Source organism: Oncorhynchus nerka, linkage group LG2, assembly GCF_034236695.1.
Source record: "Oncorhynchus nerka isolate Pitt River linkage group LG2, Oner_Uvic_2.0, whole genome shotgun sequence".
NCBI classification, from domain to species: domain Eukaryota; kingdom Metazoa; phylum Chordata; class Actinopteri; order Salmoniformes; family Salmonidae; genus Oncorhynchus; species Oncorhynchus nerka.
The window spans coordinates 52464524-52484459 of record NC_088397.1 but is presented as its reverse complement, the minus strand read 5'-3'; the positions used below and the strand labels follow the sequence as shown (position 1 = coordinate 52484459).

The following is a 19936-nucleotide window of genomic DNA, read 5'->3' as shown; positions in this document are numbered from 1 at the left end:
TTAATTTTGGGCAATTCTACAATAACCCCCCCCACACACACACACACACACACCCACACACACGAGTGGAGGCTGCTGAGGGAAGGACAGCTCATAATAGTGTCTGGAACAGAGCTAATGGAATGGCATCAAACACATGGAAACCATGTGCTTGATGTATTTGCTACCGTTCCACTGATTCTGCTCCAGCCATTACCACAAGCCGTCCTCTCCAATGAAGGTGCCACCAACCTCCTGTGACACACACACGCACGCACGCACGCAAAAGGGTTGGCGGGCCGCCAGTTGCCCATCCCTGCAGAACCAACAGCTAGTGGCCTGTTTATAATGTTAAGCCCTTAGGAACGCCTACACTTTAAATTCCCATGTGGGGGGGAATGTATTTAGGACTCTCAAAAACTTCAATATTAAAGACGTGAAAATGAGACATAAATCTAAATCATCAACATTGGACCAAGAGTAGGCTTAGAATTGTGTCGAATGTTCCGTCGGAGGTAGCCTTATGGCAATAGCAGGATGAGCGGGAAGCGCGTGGGTACGTCCTGGACTCGAGTCGCGGGGTGACCCGCATCGTATGACTCACGTGCAGAGGCGGAGACTCCATATCTAAATCACTACTGGAGAGCTGTCTCTTTTTCAGACCGTCCAACGCGGTGGGAAAATTAACAAGAATAAGTCAACATTACATTATAATTTCAAGACCAAGGCAACGCAATGTTCACAATGTGAAGAAAATGTCCGGGATAAGGTAAGATAAATGATATGGGAAATTAAACCTAACGGGCAACATTTTTAACAGAAATAACTTTAACTCAACCAGCACCGCATGATTTATTTGGCGGACTATTTTGAATTCCGAGCACCGACTAACCAAGTGTAATTTACTTAACAGACGGATAGGCTACGATTGTTTCAATGTAGCCTAGGATCTTAAACATTTTACATTTCAGTTTAAAGTGTGTACTGTCTTATCCAATATCCCTGTGAAGATGAGGAATGGTGGAGGAAAGTGATATTGCAAGTTTATGGAACTAACTTTTATTATAGTGTATGTCTGTCCTGTTTATACAATTTTTAATGCTGAAAGATATTCAGATAATCGTTTAGAAAACTAGTCACCAAAAACTTTCCCCCATGTTATCTGGTGGTTGTTTGAGAGCTATAACTGATATGAATAACATATTTCAGTATCCTATAGAGACAATTATTAGCCATTAATCTTGTTAAAAACATTTTTTAAGTCAACATATTCACCCAACATCAAAGCATGATTGAAAATGTTGTCTATTAAGGAAGTATTTCCCATAGATGCTGTATCCTTTTTTGGAATATTTAGTTTGCCTTTTGAGTGTCCTTTTAATTGTCAGTTCCCACTATGATTCATCTTTAACTGATTCGCAAATTGGCTTTACTGGCTCTTTAGTGTGGTTAACAGACCAATAACCAAGGCGGAAGACAAATGTTCCGTATCCCATTTGTTGCACCGCTGTTTCACTCATGTAGGTTAAGATGGCTGGTGCAGTTAGATTGACTTGGTTTATTCACACATTAATATTCTCCAACATCTGTCTCTATGCTTTAAGACAGATGTGAAGTTGCTCATTAAAACCCTTTAGCCTCTCTTCTGCTTTGATTTTGTTTTATGAAACAGATGGTTCAATGGAAATAAGTCTTCGCCACAAGCTCAAAGAAAGTCTTATGTGAATGTACTCCATTTTTTTTACTTCCCAAAAAGTGAATTATTGATGAACATAAATTAAATTGTGTTTATGGATTTGAATGTGTTATTGGGTGTCACTGGTTTAAAGCGAGTATTTCTGAGATAATGTGTTTAGCCAACCCCTGCAGTCTCAACAGCCTTGATGTCTCCGTTTAGAGTGGTTCAAGGGGACATTCAAAACTTTTTTGATGACTTTCATTCCCTCACTGGTGGTGTAACCATCAGACATATTAGTCACTCCAAGGTCCTCAGTAGCATGCTTTTTGCAAAAGATGCCATTTATATGGTCTGGAGTACTAGGGAGTATACATCTCACTATTTTACCTCCGTGTGCAGCTGGTGTTCCTATCCAACGTTCGGGTATTGGTGACAGCGTGAAATGGGGAGCATCTGTGTGGTGTTGGGTTCTGCATACACACTCACTTTTCAATCCATCCCACTCAATCTATCACACATTGTACAAGAGGAAAGATCCCCCCATCGATACACATTGCTAAATACTGCACAATTTATCACTTGCCCCCAATCCCCCCCTTCCCCAAAACAGATACATTTTGCCTTCCTGTACTTATGCTAAAAAGTTTATTCTATTCTACTGAGCCATTTACTTTATGTTCATATTTATATAGTTAATTTTTTCTTATTGTTGCGTTGTCGAGAAGGACCCTACAAGTAAGCATTTCATTGGACGGTGTATACCATCTGTATCCCGTACATATGACTAATAAAACGTAAAACTTCAAACATAACCGTCACAGGGATGTCCACTGACTCCTGGAGACTTTTGAAACTGAAACTAAGTAATATGGGCAATTCCACAGTAACGGAATTACACTTTGACTGCAATATGTATGTTTTTGGGCGACCCGACCAAATTCGCATAGAAATGTGAGTTATATATCTGTAATTATCATTGAATGCAAGCGGTAGATTTGTTCTGTGTATGCAATTTCTATGCTTCCCGTTCCTAAGTTTAGTTTTTACTTTTTTGTACACCAGCTGAAAATACAATGTCTTTGGTTATAGAAAATGTATTTCAGTGGTTTAGATGGTAGTATGATTCTCTACACTATCTTGTTTTCTCACAAATGGAAAATAGGCAAACTATTCAACATTTTGCAACCCGGAAATGACAGAGCAATGTTTAAAAAGAAAAAAAATAACATATTTTTATTTTTATAGATGCTAACTTTGGTAATGGCATTCAAGTAAAGTCTCCCTCAGGTTTTATGCGATATCTGCAGAAAGAATGGAGTGTCAGATATGACATGGCACCTTGAGTTTAAAAATATCTCTTAGTTATTGATCGAGACAGTGGTGTAGTGGTGCCTGGAGAAGTGGGTATACTTTAATTTTGGCCCAAAAAATCGAATGGCCTGCCCTGACAAAGGAAAGGTGCCCTGAGTGAAAAATTCTATGAGAAACAGTGACATACACTCTGAATGATTTTAAAATGATAAATCCCATATTGGTCTTTCAGTCAGGCCAACTCAAGCTGTACTGTGCAAAAGGCTAATAGTGTTTTTATATTGACTTGCTCATTATGCATTCTCCTGTTCTATTGGTTTTCTTTCAACTTTATTTCGTTGTCTATCACCCAAATGCATTATCCTACTCATATTAGCAACCCATGATAGTTAATGCGTCTTTAAATCCCCCCTCTTTCTAATGGATATTTCCATCTCTGTCCATGAAACTGCTTGCATGTGTGCTGTTAATTTTAGAATGTTTTTTTTCCCGCAATTTGCATTTTGGAATTCACACATAGTCCTACCTCCATGTGTACATTGCTGCGCCTAAAATGTGAAGAACTAATAGTTTATCAAAATATTTAAGCTAAACATTGATATCAGTAAAATCACTATAACAAATTGATAGATCTACCATTCATTTTTACTTCTGTGAACTTTCCATAATTTCATTAGAAAATATCTTGTGGGTTTTTGGCAAAGGAGTTACAAAGCAGGAGGCAACAATTTCTCCTAAACGAAATATAAGTGTTTATATTAGTTGGCAGAGGTCTTTACGTCAACATTATTGTGTTTTGATGTATTTGTAATACTTTTTAAGACTTTTGCAGGTAAATGTTTTCTAAGACCCCTTTTCCATCTGTCTATCCAGAAATCAAAGTCGTTCTTATGCCTAATTTTTAAGATGAAACATAAAAAAAAATGCATGTATGAATGCCTTCATTTCCCAACATATAGATTCTTAGCTTTAATTTCACACCCAATTGATATGTTCCTATGAACATCACATGTTGATGCTCATGGATCCTTTTTGATGGAAATGCCCATATGTAAAGAAGTTAGTCAGAAAAGCCCTGTTGATGCAAAAATGTTGCAATTGCCATTTCACTTGTGATTTAGAGCAGGTGTATCTCACTGATCATCCCTAAAGCCAACACCTCATTTGGCCACCTTTCGTTCCAGTTCTCTGCTGCCTGTGACTGGAACAAATGGCAAAAAATCGCTGAAGTTGGAGACTTTTATCTCCCTCACCAACTTCAAACATCTGCTATCTGAGCAGCTAACCGATCGCTGCAGCTGTACATAGTCTATCGGTAAATAGCCCACCCAAATTACCTACCTCATCCCCATACTGTTTATATTTATTTACTTTTCTGCTCTTTTGCACACCAGTATCTCTACCTGTACATGACCATCTGATCATTTATCACTCCAGTGTTAATCTGCAAAATTGTAATTATTCGCCTACCTCCTCATGCCTTTTGCACACAATGTATATATTCTCTTTTTTCTTTTTTTTCTACTGTGTTATTGACTTGTTAATTGTTTACTCCATGTGTAACTCTGTGTTGTCTGTTCACACTGCTATGCTTTATCTTGGCCAGGTCGCAGTTATAAATGAGAACCTGTTCTCAACTAGCCTATCTGGTTAAATAAAGGTTAAATAAAATGTGCTGCATTAACCATGCAGACTGAAGGCAAGTGTCTTATGGTCAAGGAACAACATGCACTCCTTGAGTGACAAGGGGCAGGGCTAGGTCTTTGTGGAAAGAGGCAGCAAGAGATGACTCAAGTAGCAAAGTAAACTATAAAAATGGACGTTACACCCGGCTTATCACATTTCAATAAACCAAACATTCAAATACCTTTTTATAGAAGGCAAATTCAAATTGAAACATCCATACCTGTATATCATTAGATATGGTATATTGCCCAGCCCTAGTTTATTGTAACAAATCCCAGAAGTGTGCTCGCAGAATGGCAAGAACCTGCGTCTTGGAAGAGAGGAAAGTTTAACACAAAAACAATTTGCCTCACTGTCTGCTCTTTCTGAGCTAAACATAGTTCCAAAAACAACTCTCACATTGGGGTGGACTGAAAAAATCCCTTATTAAAAAGAATTCTTGTTGGAGAGGGCCTAAATATAGTCTAGCTAATTAACCTTACTTTTAAAATGTCTAAATACTTTTAGCGGGTCAGAGTAGGATATGATTGTGAGCTCCTGAGATGCCTCACAATAGGATGTTGTCCCTCTGTTTACTCTGTAGACTCACAATGGTCTACAGACAAAGGAGGACAGGACACTGCATTCTTCTAGCAAGGTTACCCCAGTGCAAACCAGCCAGCCAGGCCTTTTGGGAGAAACATGACAATGTGAAGGCAGGATCTCCGTCACACAACCAATGGCTTTGATGCTGGATGTGTTGGATTGGGCCGTTAAGGGCTAGTCCGATGTATTATGTCTCGTTCTGCGGTGCTGATTGTTCATTTTCTGTAGAGATTGGTTAAAACGTTAGGATGAAAGAACGTGATAATTCATTAACACTCATACACCCTTCTGTGATTCTCTTTGGCTTTTACCAAGGTGATGGAGCTCTATTTTTGTTTTCCATCAAATTTGTGTGCCCCGTTCCAATTCAACCTCTGACATTTGGAATCCTTCTTAGACAGAGCTAAAGGACTGACTTAACTTTCTGACCTCAGCTGTGGTAAACATGGTTTAGTTTTTTTAAGTGCTCATGTTCCTTGCATTAGGGTTACATTGGGACTACCAGTCCAAAAGTTACAGATGGTAATGATTTAGAGACCAGACCTTCACCTGCATCCTCAGGTTTTTAGGTAATAAAAGGAAGTTTGAGATCATCACTGAGTAGCCAGGTACTAACAGTTGTTTTTCCTATTGTTAAATGTGTTGGAGGATATCTTCATGTTTGATTGGAGCAACTCATTCCATTCCCAGCCCACTGTAATTCTGTGGTGATTAGAATTATGTTAATCAAATTCTCCACCCTGGTCCCCTAGAGAGGACATTATCCTTCCTGGCTGTCTCATTCCTGGAATCTCAGTGCAAACGTTAATAGCATAACTAGTCTGTGTGCTAAGTTGTCCTCATGCTTCCCATCCGAAACAGTTCAGAATAGTTTGTGCATATATTATGACGTCATTTTGTAACATTTTGTTTGTTTTGGTTTTCGGCAAGGCATTTTCTCGAGGCAAGCCGAAGTTCGGAGGCGAAGTCTACGCCCCTTCATTGATTACAGTAGGGATTATTCAATGAAGTGTTGTCATTCAATGGTAGACGACTCGTTTTCATGCACATTTTTTCACTTGAGAAATACTGCTCCAAACATCTTATTTAGAAATAAAATTGTGCAACTAACATCTCCTTGGCAAAAACGTTAAAATAAAAAACAACTCAAGAAATCTATCTTAGTTTACTTCTGACTGTTTTGAGGAAGGCTACAGCATCTCAAGATGATCCGACGCATGCGGAAGCCTTTAGTCTGATCCAGAACCTGCCTGCCATCAGCAGCCCATTTCCTCAGGGGGGATCACCCAGATGGGTGCCTCTTTCCTGTGTGGCTCACTTGGCCACCTCTGACCCCCCTCTCACCCTGTAACTCGGCCCTGGTTTAGACACTGGGGTTGTGGTCATGTTGGCAGGAGATGGGGAACAGAGACCGCAGGCGCAACTCAAAATGCAGTTACATACAGAGACTGTCCAACTACATAGTTAAACAAGAACATTGAATGGAAAGGGTGTTGTTGGACTATTGTCCAAGCAGATGGCTGAGGTTAACTCCTTATGGACTTAAAAAAAAAAATCTCAGCCCTAAATGTTGGTTTATGTCCTCATTTGTTACATTTCACCTCAGATAATCTGATGATAAGGAATGGACAAAGAAATAACAAACCTTAATCAGAGTTGCATCCTAATCGGTTCATTTATCTCCATATTTGTTTGGACAAGTGACTCCATTATTCCTGGTATTGACTGACATTGAGTCGTGTATTTTGTAAACACCCTGTACTCTGTCTCTATGTCCCACATGCTCACTCTCGTCTAGAGGCCGTCTGACCTGATAGTGCTCATTTGTTTGAGATTGGGAGGAGGAATAGAGGAGGCCTGTAGGGGGTAAAGGGGGCTGTTGTTGGTCAGGCTTGCCCCCTATAAAATAGGATTTATTGTGGTTTGACCCTGCTGCTGTCTCATGTCTCAGAGAGACAGTCACTGGACCTGTCCTGCTGGGCTATGAAGGGCCGGAAGTTCCCAGCATTAATTTAGTGGTAGGAAGAGCGGGATGGTGGGCGAAGACCAAGACAAAAGCCTCCATACAGCCACCATAGAGCACTGTTTCTTAGTTATTTTGGAGGCGAGGCCCAAAGTAAGCCTGTGAAGGTGGCCTGCCAACATTCAAATATTCCACATCTAAACCAATAGGAAGGTCTTGTTTAATCTTGACTCGCACACAGAGAGAGTTTGTTGCAGGGGCATTGGGTTGAGAGTGGGACCCTTGTATGGATTGGGAAAGAGTATATCCTATCTGGTAATGTAAAACTGTAAGTTGGAAATAATATTGGAAAATCAATCCATTTTCAAGGGCCACCTTGTCAACTCAAAAATGTAGTCTTAATCCCAGGGCAGGAGAAGTGCAAACTGTTCATGATTTGGATTATCGCAGCTGTTGATGGAGTTCACCCCAAATCTCCTAAACATGTCCCAAGCTCCACCCACTGTACTCCGATGGAGGGCTATGATTGGCTGGCGGCCCTTGTGGGAATGGTAATAGAGACAGTTCTAGTTGAATGAAGTCTGGTTGCTGATCTGACAATAGAGCCCATTGTCCATGACCATCAGGCATTAGCATAGGGTACACTGCATACGCATTGTAATGCATATGATTGACTCATGGCTCAGGTTTTTATTCTTTCACAAGACACCCTCTGGGTTTATGTAACACTAGAAACCTCTTAGAAGACAAACAAGTTATGATATTCTCGAACTGTTGATTTACATTTATTTTTATTTAATTTCATAATTGTTTTGGTGCAGAGACACAGGGAATTTCCCTTTCTACACTTCTGAAGATGAACTGACAGCTATTATGTAGAGGGCAAAAAGCAAGCTGTGGAATGTCCACTTTGAGCTGAACCATTGATTTGGAACAGACAGAACCCAGCTTCAAATATGACACACCTTATGGCTCCCAGACAGTCAGGTTTGGAGGTGTGCAGTGTCACTCACAGGTGATACTAGAGTGATAAAGGTCACTTAATAGCAAACAGGTGTTTTATATTCCCTCACCAAGGAATTTGTGCATTTTATGCCGGGGCTACCCAGTCATCATGACCCTTGTGGAGGTGACCCTGCAGGGTGGCAGCGTGTATAGTAAAGGCTCCTGTTCTCTCCCTGCTAGCCATGCAGAATGTGGCCGTAGGGCTGCTGGCTGGAGCTTAAAGTTCTTTACCTATCTGCCCCTCCTTGGCAACCTGCCCTCCCAGCCTACCTGTGCAGTGGTGTAATGTACATAAGTAAAAAATACTTGAAAGTACTACTTAAGTCATTTTTGGGGGTATCTGTACTTTACTATTTATATTTTTGACAACTGCATCTGATCTGGCGGACTGACTAAACACAAATGCTTTGTTTGTAAATTATGTCTAAGTGTTGGAGTGTGCCCCTGGCTATCCGTACATAAAAAAACATTTTTTTTAAACATCCTGCCATCTGGCTTGCTTAATATAAGGAATTTGAAATTATACTTTTACTTTTGATACTTAAGTATATTTTAGCAATTACATTTACTTTTGATACTTAAGTATATTTAAAAGCAAATACTTTTAGACTTTTACTCAAGTAGTATTTTACTGGGTGATGTTTACTTGAGTCATTTTCTATTAAGGTGTCTTTTTTTATATTTTTATTTAATTTAACCAGGTAGGCCAGTTGAGAACAAGTTCTCATTTACAACTGTGACCTAGACAAGACAAAGCAAAGCAGTGCGACAAAAACAACAGAGTTACACATAAACAAACGTACAGTCAATAACAGAATAGAAAAATCTGTATACAGTGTGTGCAAATGAAGTAAGGAGGTGAGGCAATAAATAGGCCATAGTGGCGAAGTAATTACAATTTATCAATTTACATTGGAGTGATAGATGTGTAGATGAGGATGTGCAAGTAGAAATAATAGTGTGCAAAAGAGCAAAAAAACAAATATGGGGATGAGGTAGGTAGGTAGTTGGTTGGATTATTATTTTTTATTACAGATGGTCTGTGTACAGCTGAAGCGATCGGTAAGCTGCTCTGACAGCTGACGCTTAAAGTTAATGAGGGAGATATGTCTCCAACTTCATTCAGTGATTTTCGCAATTCGTTCCAGTCATTGGCAGCAGAGAACTGAAAGGAAAGGCTGCCAAAGGAGGTGTTGGCTTTACGGATGACTAGTAAAATATACCTGCTGGAGCGTGTGCTACGGGTGGGTGTTGCTATGATGACCAGTGATCTGAGATAAGACGGCGCTTTACCTAGCAAGACTTATAGAAGACCCAGAGCCAGTGGGTTTGGCAACAAATATGAAGCGAGAACCAGCCAACGTGAGCATACAGGTCGCAGTGGCACTCTGATAGACTACATCCAATTTGCTGAGTAGAGTGTTGGAGGCTATTTTGTAAATGACATCGCCGAAGTCAAGGATCGGTAGGATAGTCAGTCAGTATGTTTGGCAGCATGAGTGAAGGAGGCCTGTTGCGAAATAGGAATCCGATTCTAGATTTAATTTTGGATTGGAGATGCCTAATATGAGTCTGGAAGGAGAGTTTACAGTCTAGCTAGACACCTAGGTATTTATAGTTGTCCACATAGTCAGAACCGTCCAGAGTTATTTTTACTCAAGTATAACAATTGGGTACTTTTTCCACCACTGCCCCTGTGCTTTATTTGATCTCTTAACACAAAGCCAGCTTTATCATGCCTGACATATCCTCCATAAAAAAAGTACCCCACACTGGCCCCCAGTGGTGGGGGGGGGGGGGGGGGGGAGAAAGACACCAACACCTTTTTTCAAAAACAATTGAAGCACACCTATACTATGAGCTCCTTTCCCGGTCCCACGAGGGAAACCCTATGCCCCAATGGCTAGGGACAGATCCCATACTTCATTAATCTCCTCACCACAATTACCTTTATCCTCAGGGCACTCCTGCAGTGGGGAAGAAGTTTAACAGGCTTCTTAGCACTACAGTAGAATCAATGGCAAATAAACCCATTCACATTCTAAAGGGGCAGACAGTATGCAGCCTTCAGGGCCTGATATAAAGCACATTGCTGTTAGGCCTACAGATGTAATGAAGCACCAGGTTTTAATCCTCCCATTTATTGTGTTGCCAATGAGGAGAATTGGTGGGACGGTTGGAATTAAAGTTGAAAAACAATAGAAGCAAAGAATGTGTGTGACAGGTGCAGGGCTGTTCTATGTCATCTGAAACATGTGCACTCTCTCCTCTCCCTCTGATTGTTCTCTCAAGCCTGGATGTGGGTTCCTCCCTGTGTCTGTCCAGTACAATGGTGACCCAGTACTCTGTATCCTATTCCTAATTCAGAAAATGTGTGGCTAGTAGGCTTCAATGGTATGCCGTATACCGGGGTATTTGGAAATGGCCACAGGATAATTTTTCAATACCATTTAAACTACTACTTTGAAGTTTTGTTTTTTATACATTTGAATATTTGTAGTTACTTGTTAGTACATGCCTGCAGTCAACTTGTGCAATATGTAGGGAGATAAAGCATAACGTGTTCATTTCACCTGTCACATTATTTTACATTTTGAAGCTTATCGGTAGTCCCCAGTCACATGTAGTTAGTTTACAAGCACACAACCACGAGAGACCAGAGCCTTGTGAGTCACTCACTGTTTGATATCTTAGAACTATTAAGTTAACTGTCTAAAATGCGCTAAATGCTGTGCAGTTATCCATTTGGTTTACTAACTTCTTAGCTAGCTAAGTGGTTAGCTTCTTGCAATCATGCTCCTCTTGGTAACAACAGCAGAGAATTCCCTCCTTGATCAAAAGCCATGTGCATGCAGCAAACTTTGAGTAACATTTTTGAGATACTTGTATACCTTTTTATGAGCTGGGATGTCTGTCCTGGAAATAGTTTGTCAAAGACTTTATAAAAATGTTTTCATGCGTTCGTTAACATTAAGCTAGCATTTGCTATGGGATTGCATTGCTTAAAATAGCGCTCCTTGTGTTCAGTGCTGGTATTACTGAATATCCCAGGATAGAACAAGGTTGGTATGACAACCTGAATACTGTCCAAGCCTAGTGGCTAGGTGTTAGAACTTTAATCAAACATCACTCTAAATGTAATAAATGGCCATAAGCCTACACCTGACATCCATACATACATCATCTTGGTTTACTTAAGCTGTTAGCTCCCTTGTGTTCATTGCAGATACATTGATATGCTGTGTGTTCTGGGGGCCCCTAACTCTAGCATACACTATACACTAAAGGGGACATGCTACAGTCTGAATTACACACTGCTAATTCGGGGTGTGAACCTTTAGACAAAATTGGGATGTTAATCTTAATCAGAAAAACTTTCTTCCACAAAATCCCAGTGCAGTTACCACATAACTACCACTAGCAGGTCCCGATCATCATCACTAAGGGAAAAATACAAATTAAACAAATAACTAACGCAACAATTCTGTAATGGTAGTAGGATATATGCATCTTTCAAATTATTTGCCACGAATATAGATGTGGCAGTTGGGACATCAATGTTAATTTTCGCCAAATCTCTTGAAGACTCGAGTGGCTACTTGCTTATGGGCCAAGTGTTCGCTTTGAGATTCAGTATATAGAACTTCATTGCCCACTAGCGATCCTATGCAATAGGACCACCATACGCAATAGGATCATATTCTGCATTGAGTTCACATGACAATTTCTGTTTTTGTTATTGTCTTAAAGGAAAACCAATCAAAAAAGGGCAGTTTAAGCATTTATGATAAATTGTCAATTTGTTATCACATCCCTACTGCTAATGGGGTTACTGTCGAGTACAGCACACTCAGTCTGTCTTTACAACACATTATGTTTTACAATATTTGGATAAGCAGGTTGCCTGGCAGCTATGCTGTATAGACTTTGAACGTAACACATAATCAAACAGAAGGTGGCCTTTTTCTTTTGAGGTGTATGCCGCTGCTCGCACGACTGGGCTGGATGGCTTATAGAAGAAGGTTTGTTGTCTTTATATTGTCTGATTCCAGCCTCTGACACATTTCCATAGGACCTCTGTAACCTGTTTTGCAAGGTGAGTAAGGAGGATTTTAACTCTGAATTTAGCAGAGTTTGTTATTTATAAAACCAGTATCTGAGCAGAAAGAATATTTTATGTCTTCAGATAGGAAATAGTAGGTCTGTAAATACACTCAGGCTGACTTAGTTTGGCACTGGTGGACGGAGTGCTAGGTTAGCTAAATGACAGCCCATGTTTGAAACATCAGCCTGGGCTGGTCCTCAGGAGACAGGGCAGAGTCTCCCTGAATAACCTGTTGTTAGGCGAGGTTAGATGTTGGTTTACGAGGGCAGTAAACGTTAAATGTCTGTTTTAAGTTGGTCACTGATGGCTTTAGTCCTATTTCCAATGAATTTAGATATACACATGCAGTTATTCCCCATTGGTTTAGATTTCTGTTCTTCAGCCTTTAGACCATCTGTCTTTACATCAACTTGTATGTCTCCTGTTAGAGACAGTGTTCTGTACAGGGCTATAGTCTCCTGTCTCTTCACTTCATTGTGGCTGAGGTACTTGGAGGAAAACCTTTTTTCACAATAGTTTATCTTTGAGGGAATCGATTTGAGCTATACTGGAATTTGAATTTGATTGAAAGCCAAAAATAAACAATGACAGAACTGTGTTGCCCTATTTTCAGACAATGCAATGTCCACTCCTATGTTTTTCACTGCTGGGAAAACTGTCATCTATACTTTGGGTTGTTTTAAAACAATGGAGCAGATTCCATGAGTAGAATGCTGTTCTGCCTTCTCGGGAAACGCCATTCAACATCAAGTTATTTTGGGACAACTGTAAATTGTGGGTTGTGGATGAAGTTATTATTGAGAATGAGACGTCTGACACATAGTGGCTAGGAGAAACAGGATGGAGGAGAGAGTGTGCGTATGTTTATGTTGGTCTTGTTGCAATGCTCTGTCGTGTTTTCTGTTTGGGGAGGTGTTTTTGAGTATTTCTTGTCATCCTAGAATAACCACTTGGTGCATAGACGTCTCCATGACCCAGATTGAAGATAAAGAGCCTGTGTGCCTTCCATGGAGAGAATGTGAATGTGTTATCAGATCTAGAAAATAATAAGAGCCAAACACCAGTATTAGGATATATGTTGCCAATTTATCTTAAGCACTGTCTTACCTGTGGCATAGTAGGTGTATTATGTCTATGCTTCACATATTTCAATAAGCATTTTTCTACAGCTGGTCATGCTTTACACCTGGTTAGCCCTATCCCGGTCAACTGCACTGTACCCTACCTTCCCCATTTCTCCTTCTCCCAAATCCACTCAGCTGATGTTCTGAAAGAGCTAAATCTGGACCCCTACAAATCAGCTGGGCTAGATAATCTGGACCCTTTCTTTCTAAAATTATCTGCCGAAATTGTTGCAACCCCTATTACTAGCCTGTTCAACTTCTCTTTCGTGTCGTCTGAGATTCCCAAAGATTGGAAAGCAGCTGCGGTCATCCCCCTCTTCAAAGGGGGGGACACTCTTGACCCAAACTGCTACAGACCTATATCTATCCTACCCTGCATTTCTAAGGTCTTCGAAAGCCAAGTCAACAAACAGATTACCGACCATTTCGAATCCCACCGCAATCTGGTTTCAGAGCTGGTCATGGGTGCACCTCAGCCACGCTCAAGGTCCTAAACGATATCTTAACCGCCATTGATAAGAAACAATACTGTGCGGCTGTATTAATTGACCTGGCCAAGGCTTTCGACTCTGTCAATCACCACATCCTCATCGGCAGACTCGATAGCCTTGGTTTCGCAAATGATTTCCTCGCCTGGTTCAGCAACTAATTCTCTGATAGAGTTCAGTGTGTCAAATCAGAGGGCCTGTTGTCCGGGCCTCTGGCAGTCTCTATGGGGGTGCCACAGGGTTCAATTCTTGGGCCGACTCTCTTCTCTGTATACATCAATGATGTCGCTCTTGCTGATGGTGAGTCTCTGATCCACCTCTACGCAGACGACACCATTCTGTATACTTCTGGCCCTTCTTTGGACACTGTGTTAACAACTCTCCAGACGAGCTTCAATGCCATACAACTCTCCTTCCGTGGCCTCCAACTGCTCTTAAATACAAGTAAAACTAAATGCATGCTCTTCAACCGATCACTGCCTGCACCTGCTCGCCCGTCCAGCATCACTACTCTGGACGGTTCTGACTTAGAATATGTGGACAACTACAAATACCTAGGTGTCTGATTAGACTGTAAGCTCTCCTTCCAGACTCACATCAAACATCTCCAATCCAAAGTTAAATCTAGAATTGGCTTCCTATTTCGCAGCAAAGCATCCTTCACTCATGCTGCCAAACATTCCCTCGTAAAACTGACCATCCTACCGATCTTCGACTTCGGCGATGTCATTTACAAAATAGCCTCCAATACCCTACTCAATAAATTGGATGCAGTCTATCACAGTGCCATCTGTTTTGTCACCAAATCCCCAAATACTACCCACCACTGAGACCTGTACACTCTTGTTGGCTGGCCCTCACTTCGTACTTGTCGCCAAACCCACTGGCTCCAGGTCATCTACAAGACCCTGCTAGGTAAAGTCCCCCCTTATCTCAGCTCGCTGGTCACCATAGCAGCACCCACCTGTACCACACGCTCCAGGAGGTATATCTCTCTGGTCACCCCCAAAACCAATTCTTCCTTTGGCCACCTCTCGTTCCAGTTCTCTGCTGCCAATGACTGGAACAAACTACAAACATCTCTGAAACTGGAAACACTTATCTCCCTCACTAGCTTTAAGCACCAGCTGTCAGAGCAGCTCACAGATTACTGCACCTGTACATAGCCCATTTATAATTGAGCCCAAACAACTTCCCCTACTGTATTTATTTATTTTGCTCCTTTGCACCCCATTATTTTTATTTCTACTTTGCACATTCTTCTGCTGCAAACCTAACATTCCAGTGTTTTACTTGCTATATTGTATTTACTTCGCCACCATGGCCTTTTTTTTTGCCTTTTACCTCCCTTATCTCACCAAATTTGCTCACATTGTATATAGACTTATTTTCCTACTCTATTATTGACTGTATGTTTGTTTTACTCCATGTGTAACTATGTTGTTGTTTGTGTCGAACTGCTTTGCTTTATCTTGGCCAGGTTGCAATTGTAAATGAGAACTTGTTCTCAACTTGCCTACCTGGTTAAATAAAGGTTAAATAAAAATTTAACAATAAAAAATTAGTCACACGAGCACATGTATAAAGACTTCATTTCAGATCATTATAAAACATTTATAGTAGTTTTTTCAACTTTACTGGAGTTATGCGGACTGCATTCCAAACCATTTGTTAACATTACACTGGGTGAAAAGGGTAAATATCAGGGAATATCTTTACCTATACATTTCCGGATATCTGACATTTTATTAGATATACTGTAAGGAGTAGACATGCTCCAGATACGCATTTCCTTATTTCATATACAGAGCTAGGATATTCTCTGTAATGGGACAGTTTCTACATGCATCCAATCCGGACCTCAAATCTCCCTGCTACCGTATGAGTCCAGGGAGATATCTGGGGTGAGATACGTTCCCCTGATGCGCTTGCTCCAGCTTACATATTTGTAGAATATTATAACTCCTGAAAGAGTTATAATATTCTCAACAAAAAAGCATTTCAATAGATATCCTTACATACGTAATATTCCTCCTCGTACTGTATGTCTGATCAAAAATGGGCTAAATCCAAATTATGAAATATCTAGAGCCCAAATTATTTTACCTGTTCAGGCACTGGAAATCATTCTGCTTCTTCACATGACGTTGACATATCTGAGCATACATTTGCACCATATTCAGTAGTAGGCTATACAAGGCATGGAAAGGCAAACATTTTATTTCTGTAAAAAAAAAAAATGCAATCACAAATTGTCCCTATTTAGCATATCAAGATCCTGATGTGGCCGTCACTCAAGAGCATATACTATGTAGACCTACTGTCAGTAAAAAAAATTTATTGAACCTTTTATTTAACAAGGCAAGTCAGTTAAGAACAAATTCTTATTTACAATGACGGCCTTCACCGGCCAAACCCTAACCCGGACGATGCTGGGCCAATTGTGGGCCGCCCTATGGGACGGCCGGTTGTGATACAGCCTGGAATCGAACCACGGTCTGTAGTGACGCCTCTAACACTGAGATGCAGCGCCTTAGACCGCTGCGCCACTCTGTATCCCTAACCGGCCGTGATTTGTCATCATATAGAGAAAATAAGATGTTCACATAGGCCTGCTCCGGATATCTAATGAGCACATCCTGCCGTAGGAAATGCCCATGAGTAATCCCAGTATCATATGTCTAAAAGACACATGTGGATTCAGAATTTGTCAGGATATGGTGCATATCCACAAAACTCAATATGTATTGGAAATGATCTGTATTCTCTAGAATATCAAAAACGTGTCATGTGAAGATATCCCCTGATATGGGCCCTTTTCGCCCAGTGATTTTCTATTGAGTATGCCAACTGCATACTCACACACTTCTAACTCAGCGACTGGCTCTAGTGGAACAGATTAGTTTGACCATCGAGTAACACTGTAACAGTTCAACCCAATCTCACCAACCATTTGAAAGAGGGTCGATCTCTACTCTGCACAGTGAACTTGAGTGGCTGGGTGATGTTACACATCACATAGTTAGATATCGGGGAGGGTGTTGATCTTGTATAAGAGTTCCCAGAATACATCTTCCAAGAATTCCAATACCTGACCGCCAGTCCATCTTCCTGTTTATCAGCGGCTGTCAGCGAGATGCTGGTTCCACTTTGTATCCTACTGTTTATTTACCCTGGTGGAAAGTCCATTATGTATCCACTGTACCCCACGCTGCTCCATTATGTATCCACTGTACCCCACGCTGAGGAGTGGGTGTGTGGGATAGGACTATTGACTGCTCATGTCTCTAGTTTGACTGTCCCTTTATTTCCACCTGCTTCCCGCCCATTAAGCTTTTGATCCATCAGTATAAAAGTCATCCCCTCCTCGACTGAAACTATCCATGGCGCCTCACTGCAGGAATTCTCTTTTGTGATTAGCTAGACTTGTAAACCCCCCCATGCCTATCCCTCATCACATCAAACTCTCTCAATTCAAAGAGGCTTTATTTGCATGTGAAACATGTTTACATTGCCATTACATTGTCTGTCTGTCTCTGTCTTTCTCTCTCTGGCTCACACACTCATTCTCTCTCTCACATAATGATGTATGTGGACTCTTACATTCTTTGACTGCAGATGCTCAAAGAAAACAGGGCTAAGTTAGATTTATTCGTCTCTCTTCTTGAAGAGGTGGGTCATGTTAATTACAGTCATGTAAGCTGTGACAGGGAATTATGTGTCCTTGTTCAGAGTGGGAGGCAGATGGTCTCCCAACAGACAGCAGAAACATTCACACTGACACCACACAGGCAGGGATCATGTGGAGGGCCCCTGTCCCCCTGGATGTTAACCTGGCAGTGACGAGGGGAACGCATACAGATAGTTTCCACTGAGCTTTATGCCCAATGCAAAGGCAGTCCTGTCGACTTGGCTGGTATTCTTCTCTTCTGAGGCTATTTTGAGGCTGGGGGTGCGGGTGGCATGTGTTGGGCATGTGTTGTGTACTGTGGCCCGTGCCAGACACCCTGCTCCCCCCCTTCACCACATGTTCTCTGGCCATGTGTCCCAAATTGTAGGGAAATGGTCAAATACTCTCGTCCATGATGATCTGGGAGTAGACTTGAAGAAAGAAAACCCCGGCTCTATGCATTTACTGGTCTGTCAACCACTGACACCGCCTCCCAGTTAAAGGGGAATAAAGCAACCCAAGTGTTAACACACACAGGAACTTTATTAACACACACAAACATTCAGGTACATAGGGATGTACTGGAATGGTTGTGGTTCTCTAATGGACAGAAACAGAGGTAATGAACACACTTTACACAATGCAATAACTAATAGCACAAATAGAGCAACAGCTTTTAACAATAGAAACAATGTATGCATGTCAATAAGCTCCGTCTCACTGCAGAATTAGACCATCCACATTCTTCAAACGTCACATTTGGAATAATCTTTGTTGCTCGGTATCATTCCATTTCTCCAAATTTTGAAGTTAAGGATTAAGTTTAGGCACTCATTCTGAATAGTTAATGTTTGGGAAACGGTTAAAACCAAAAATTACTAACCTGTGTCCAGGACTAGGATCGAACGCGCAACCTTCTGATCCAGAGTCATGGGAGTACACCCATCCACCACCCCTGTCCACAACACCCTAGCAAAACCCAAGCCTACTTGATGGTAATAGTGCTCACTGTTGCCCCTTCCCGACTTCCTCAGGACATGGATAGACGTCCAATTCTACTTCAATCTTGAATGACCTGGTTGATAAATGTATATGCTACATGCACACATTACATAACAAAGTAAACATACAATACAACTAACTTTGGAGAACAATATACATGTCATGCAACTCCCTTTGTGCACGCACACCATCCCAGTCCACAGAAGTCCAGTTGTGTTGAGTAGGGCATAGGTGTAGGAGTTTTCTGCTCTCTCCGCAACTGCTTGGAGGAGACTGAGAAGTGTGACCTGGAGAGTCCGAAGGGTGTCCGGCACCCTAGCAACTGGCATGGCAACCAATCAGAGCTAGGTCAAACAGGTCAGAGAGAGTTTGAGGCCGGATTATGGTAAAACTATACTATCAATCATCGCTACTGGGGGATAGGGAGTTTATTTTTATCTAGGCAAGTCAGTTAAGAACAAATTCTTATTTTGGTCCGTACGCACTACCCTCTGTAGCACCTTGCGGTCGGATGCCAAGCAGTTGCAATACCAAGCAGTGATGCACCCAGTCAAGATGCTCTCAATGGTTCAGCTGTATAACTTTTGAAGATCTGAGGGCCCATGCCAAATATTTTCAGCCTCCTGAGGTTCTTCTCCAATGCCCTGTCTTTACCTCCTGCCTCCCCAACCTAGCCCCGAACCGGGTTCTCAGCCGACTATAAGGACACGACAGGCTGGCTGTGGGTCCCTCATGGATTCATTGGCACACTTGAAGTTGCTCTGCATCAGAGAACTAGATCAAAAGAGACCATATAAGGGATTTCTCAAAGGGAAACATGACCCAAATGTATCTCCTCAATCTGACACGTTGCCCCCTTTCTCAATGACACATTCCTCTGTACCCTGTCTGTGTGTGTATGTGGGCCAGTCTCAAACGCCTCCCCGCCCCTTCCCAGCCCTCTGTGTTCTGCTGAGTTAGCTGCTAATGATCCTCATGCCATGCCCTGTGTGGTGCTGTTGGCTCGGATGGTGCTCTCCAGGCCTGCCGGCTGTGGTCCTAGTGCCGTACAGAGCGGGTCCACCTGTCCCTTAGTCAGATCACAGACGCACAGAGCTACTCCCGCTGCTCCTGAGCCCACCAGAGGGATGACATCACTGCTGAACCAGCATTCTATAGCACTCACACACAGATGGACACGTGTTGTGGTCACAAACATTCACTATACATATGGGTCGTGTAAGGGTGTTTGCTTTGTAGTACGTTTTTGACTTTAACTTGTGTGCAGGTTATCGGATAAGCATTTAACAGGGATGGTCATATCAGTAGGATTTCCATACTGAACAAAGTGTTTTGTTATT

General features: G+C 41.6%; 1 protein-coding gene across 3 annotated transcripts in view; it reads left to right on the top strand.

Annotated features, from left to right (window-relative positions):
* The first annotated feature begins 321 nt into the window (after window positions 1–321).
* Window positions 322–19936, top strand: part of LOC115137666 (rho GTPase-activating protein 39-like) — a 49585-nt gene continuing 29970 nt past the window's right edge. For 2 of the 3 annotated variants that reach the window (XM_029674001.2, XM_029673996.2), the window contains exon 1: window positions 322–748. In XM_029674001.2, the coding sequence (XP_029529861.1) occupies window positions 735–748 (14 nt within the window). In that variant the 5' untranslated portion in view covers window positions 322–734. Of the gene's footprint in view, window positions 749–12189; window positions 12304–19936 lie in introns of those variants that run through there. The other variant, XM_065000058.1, reaches the window with a different exon arrangement.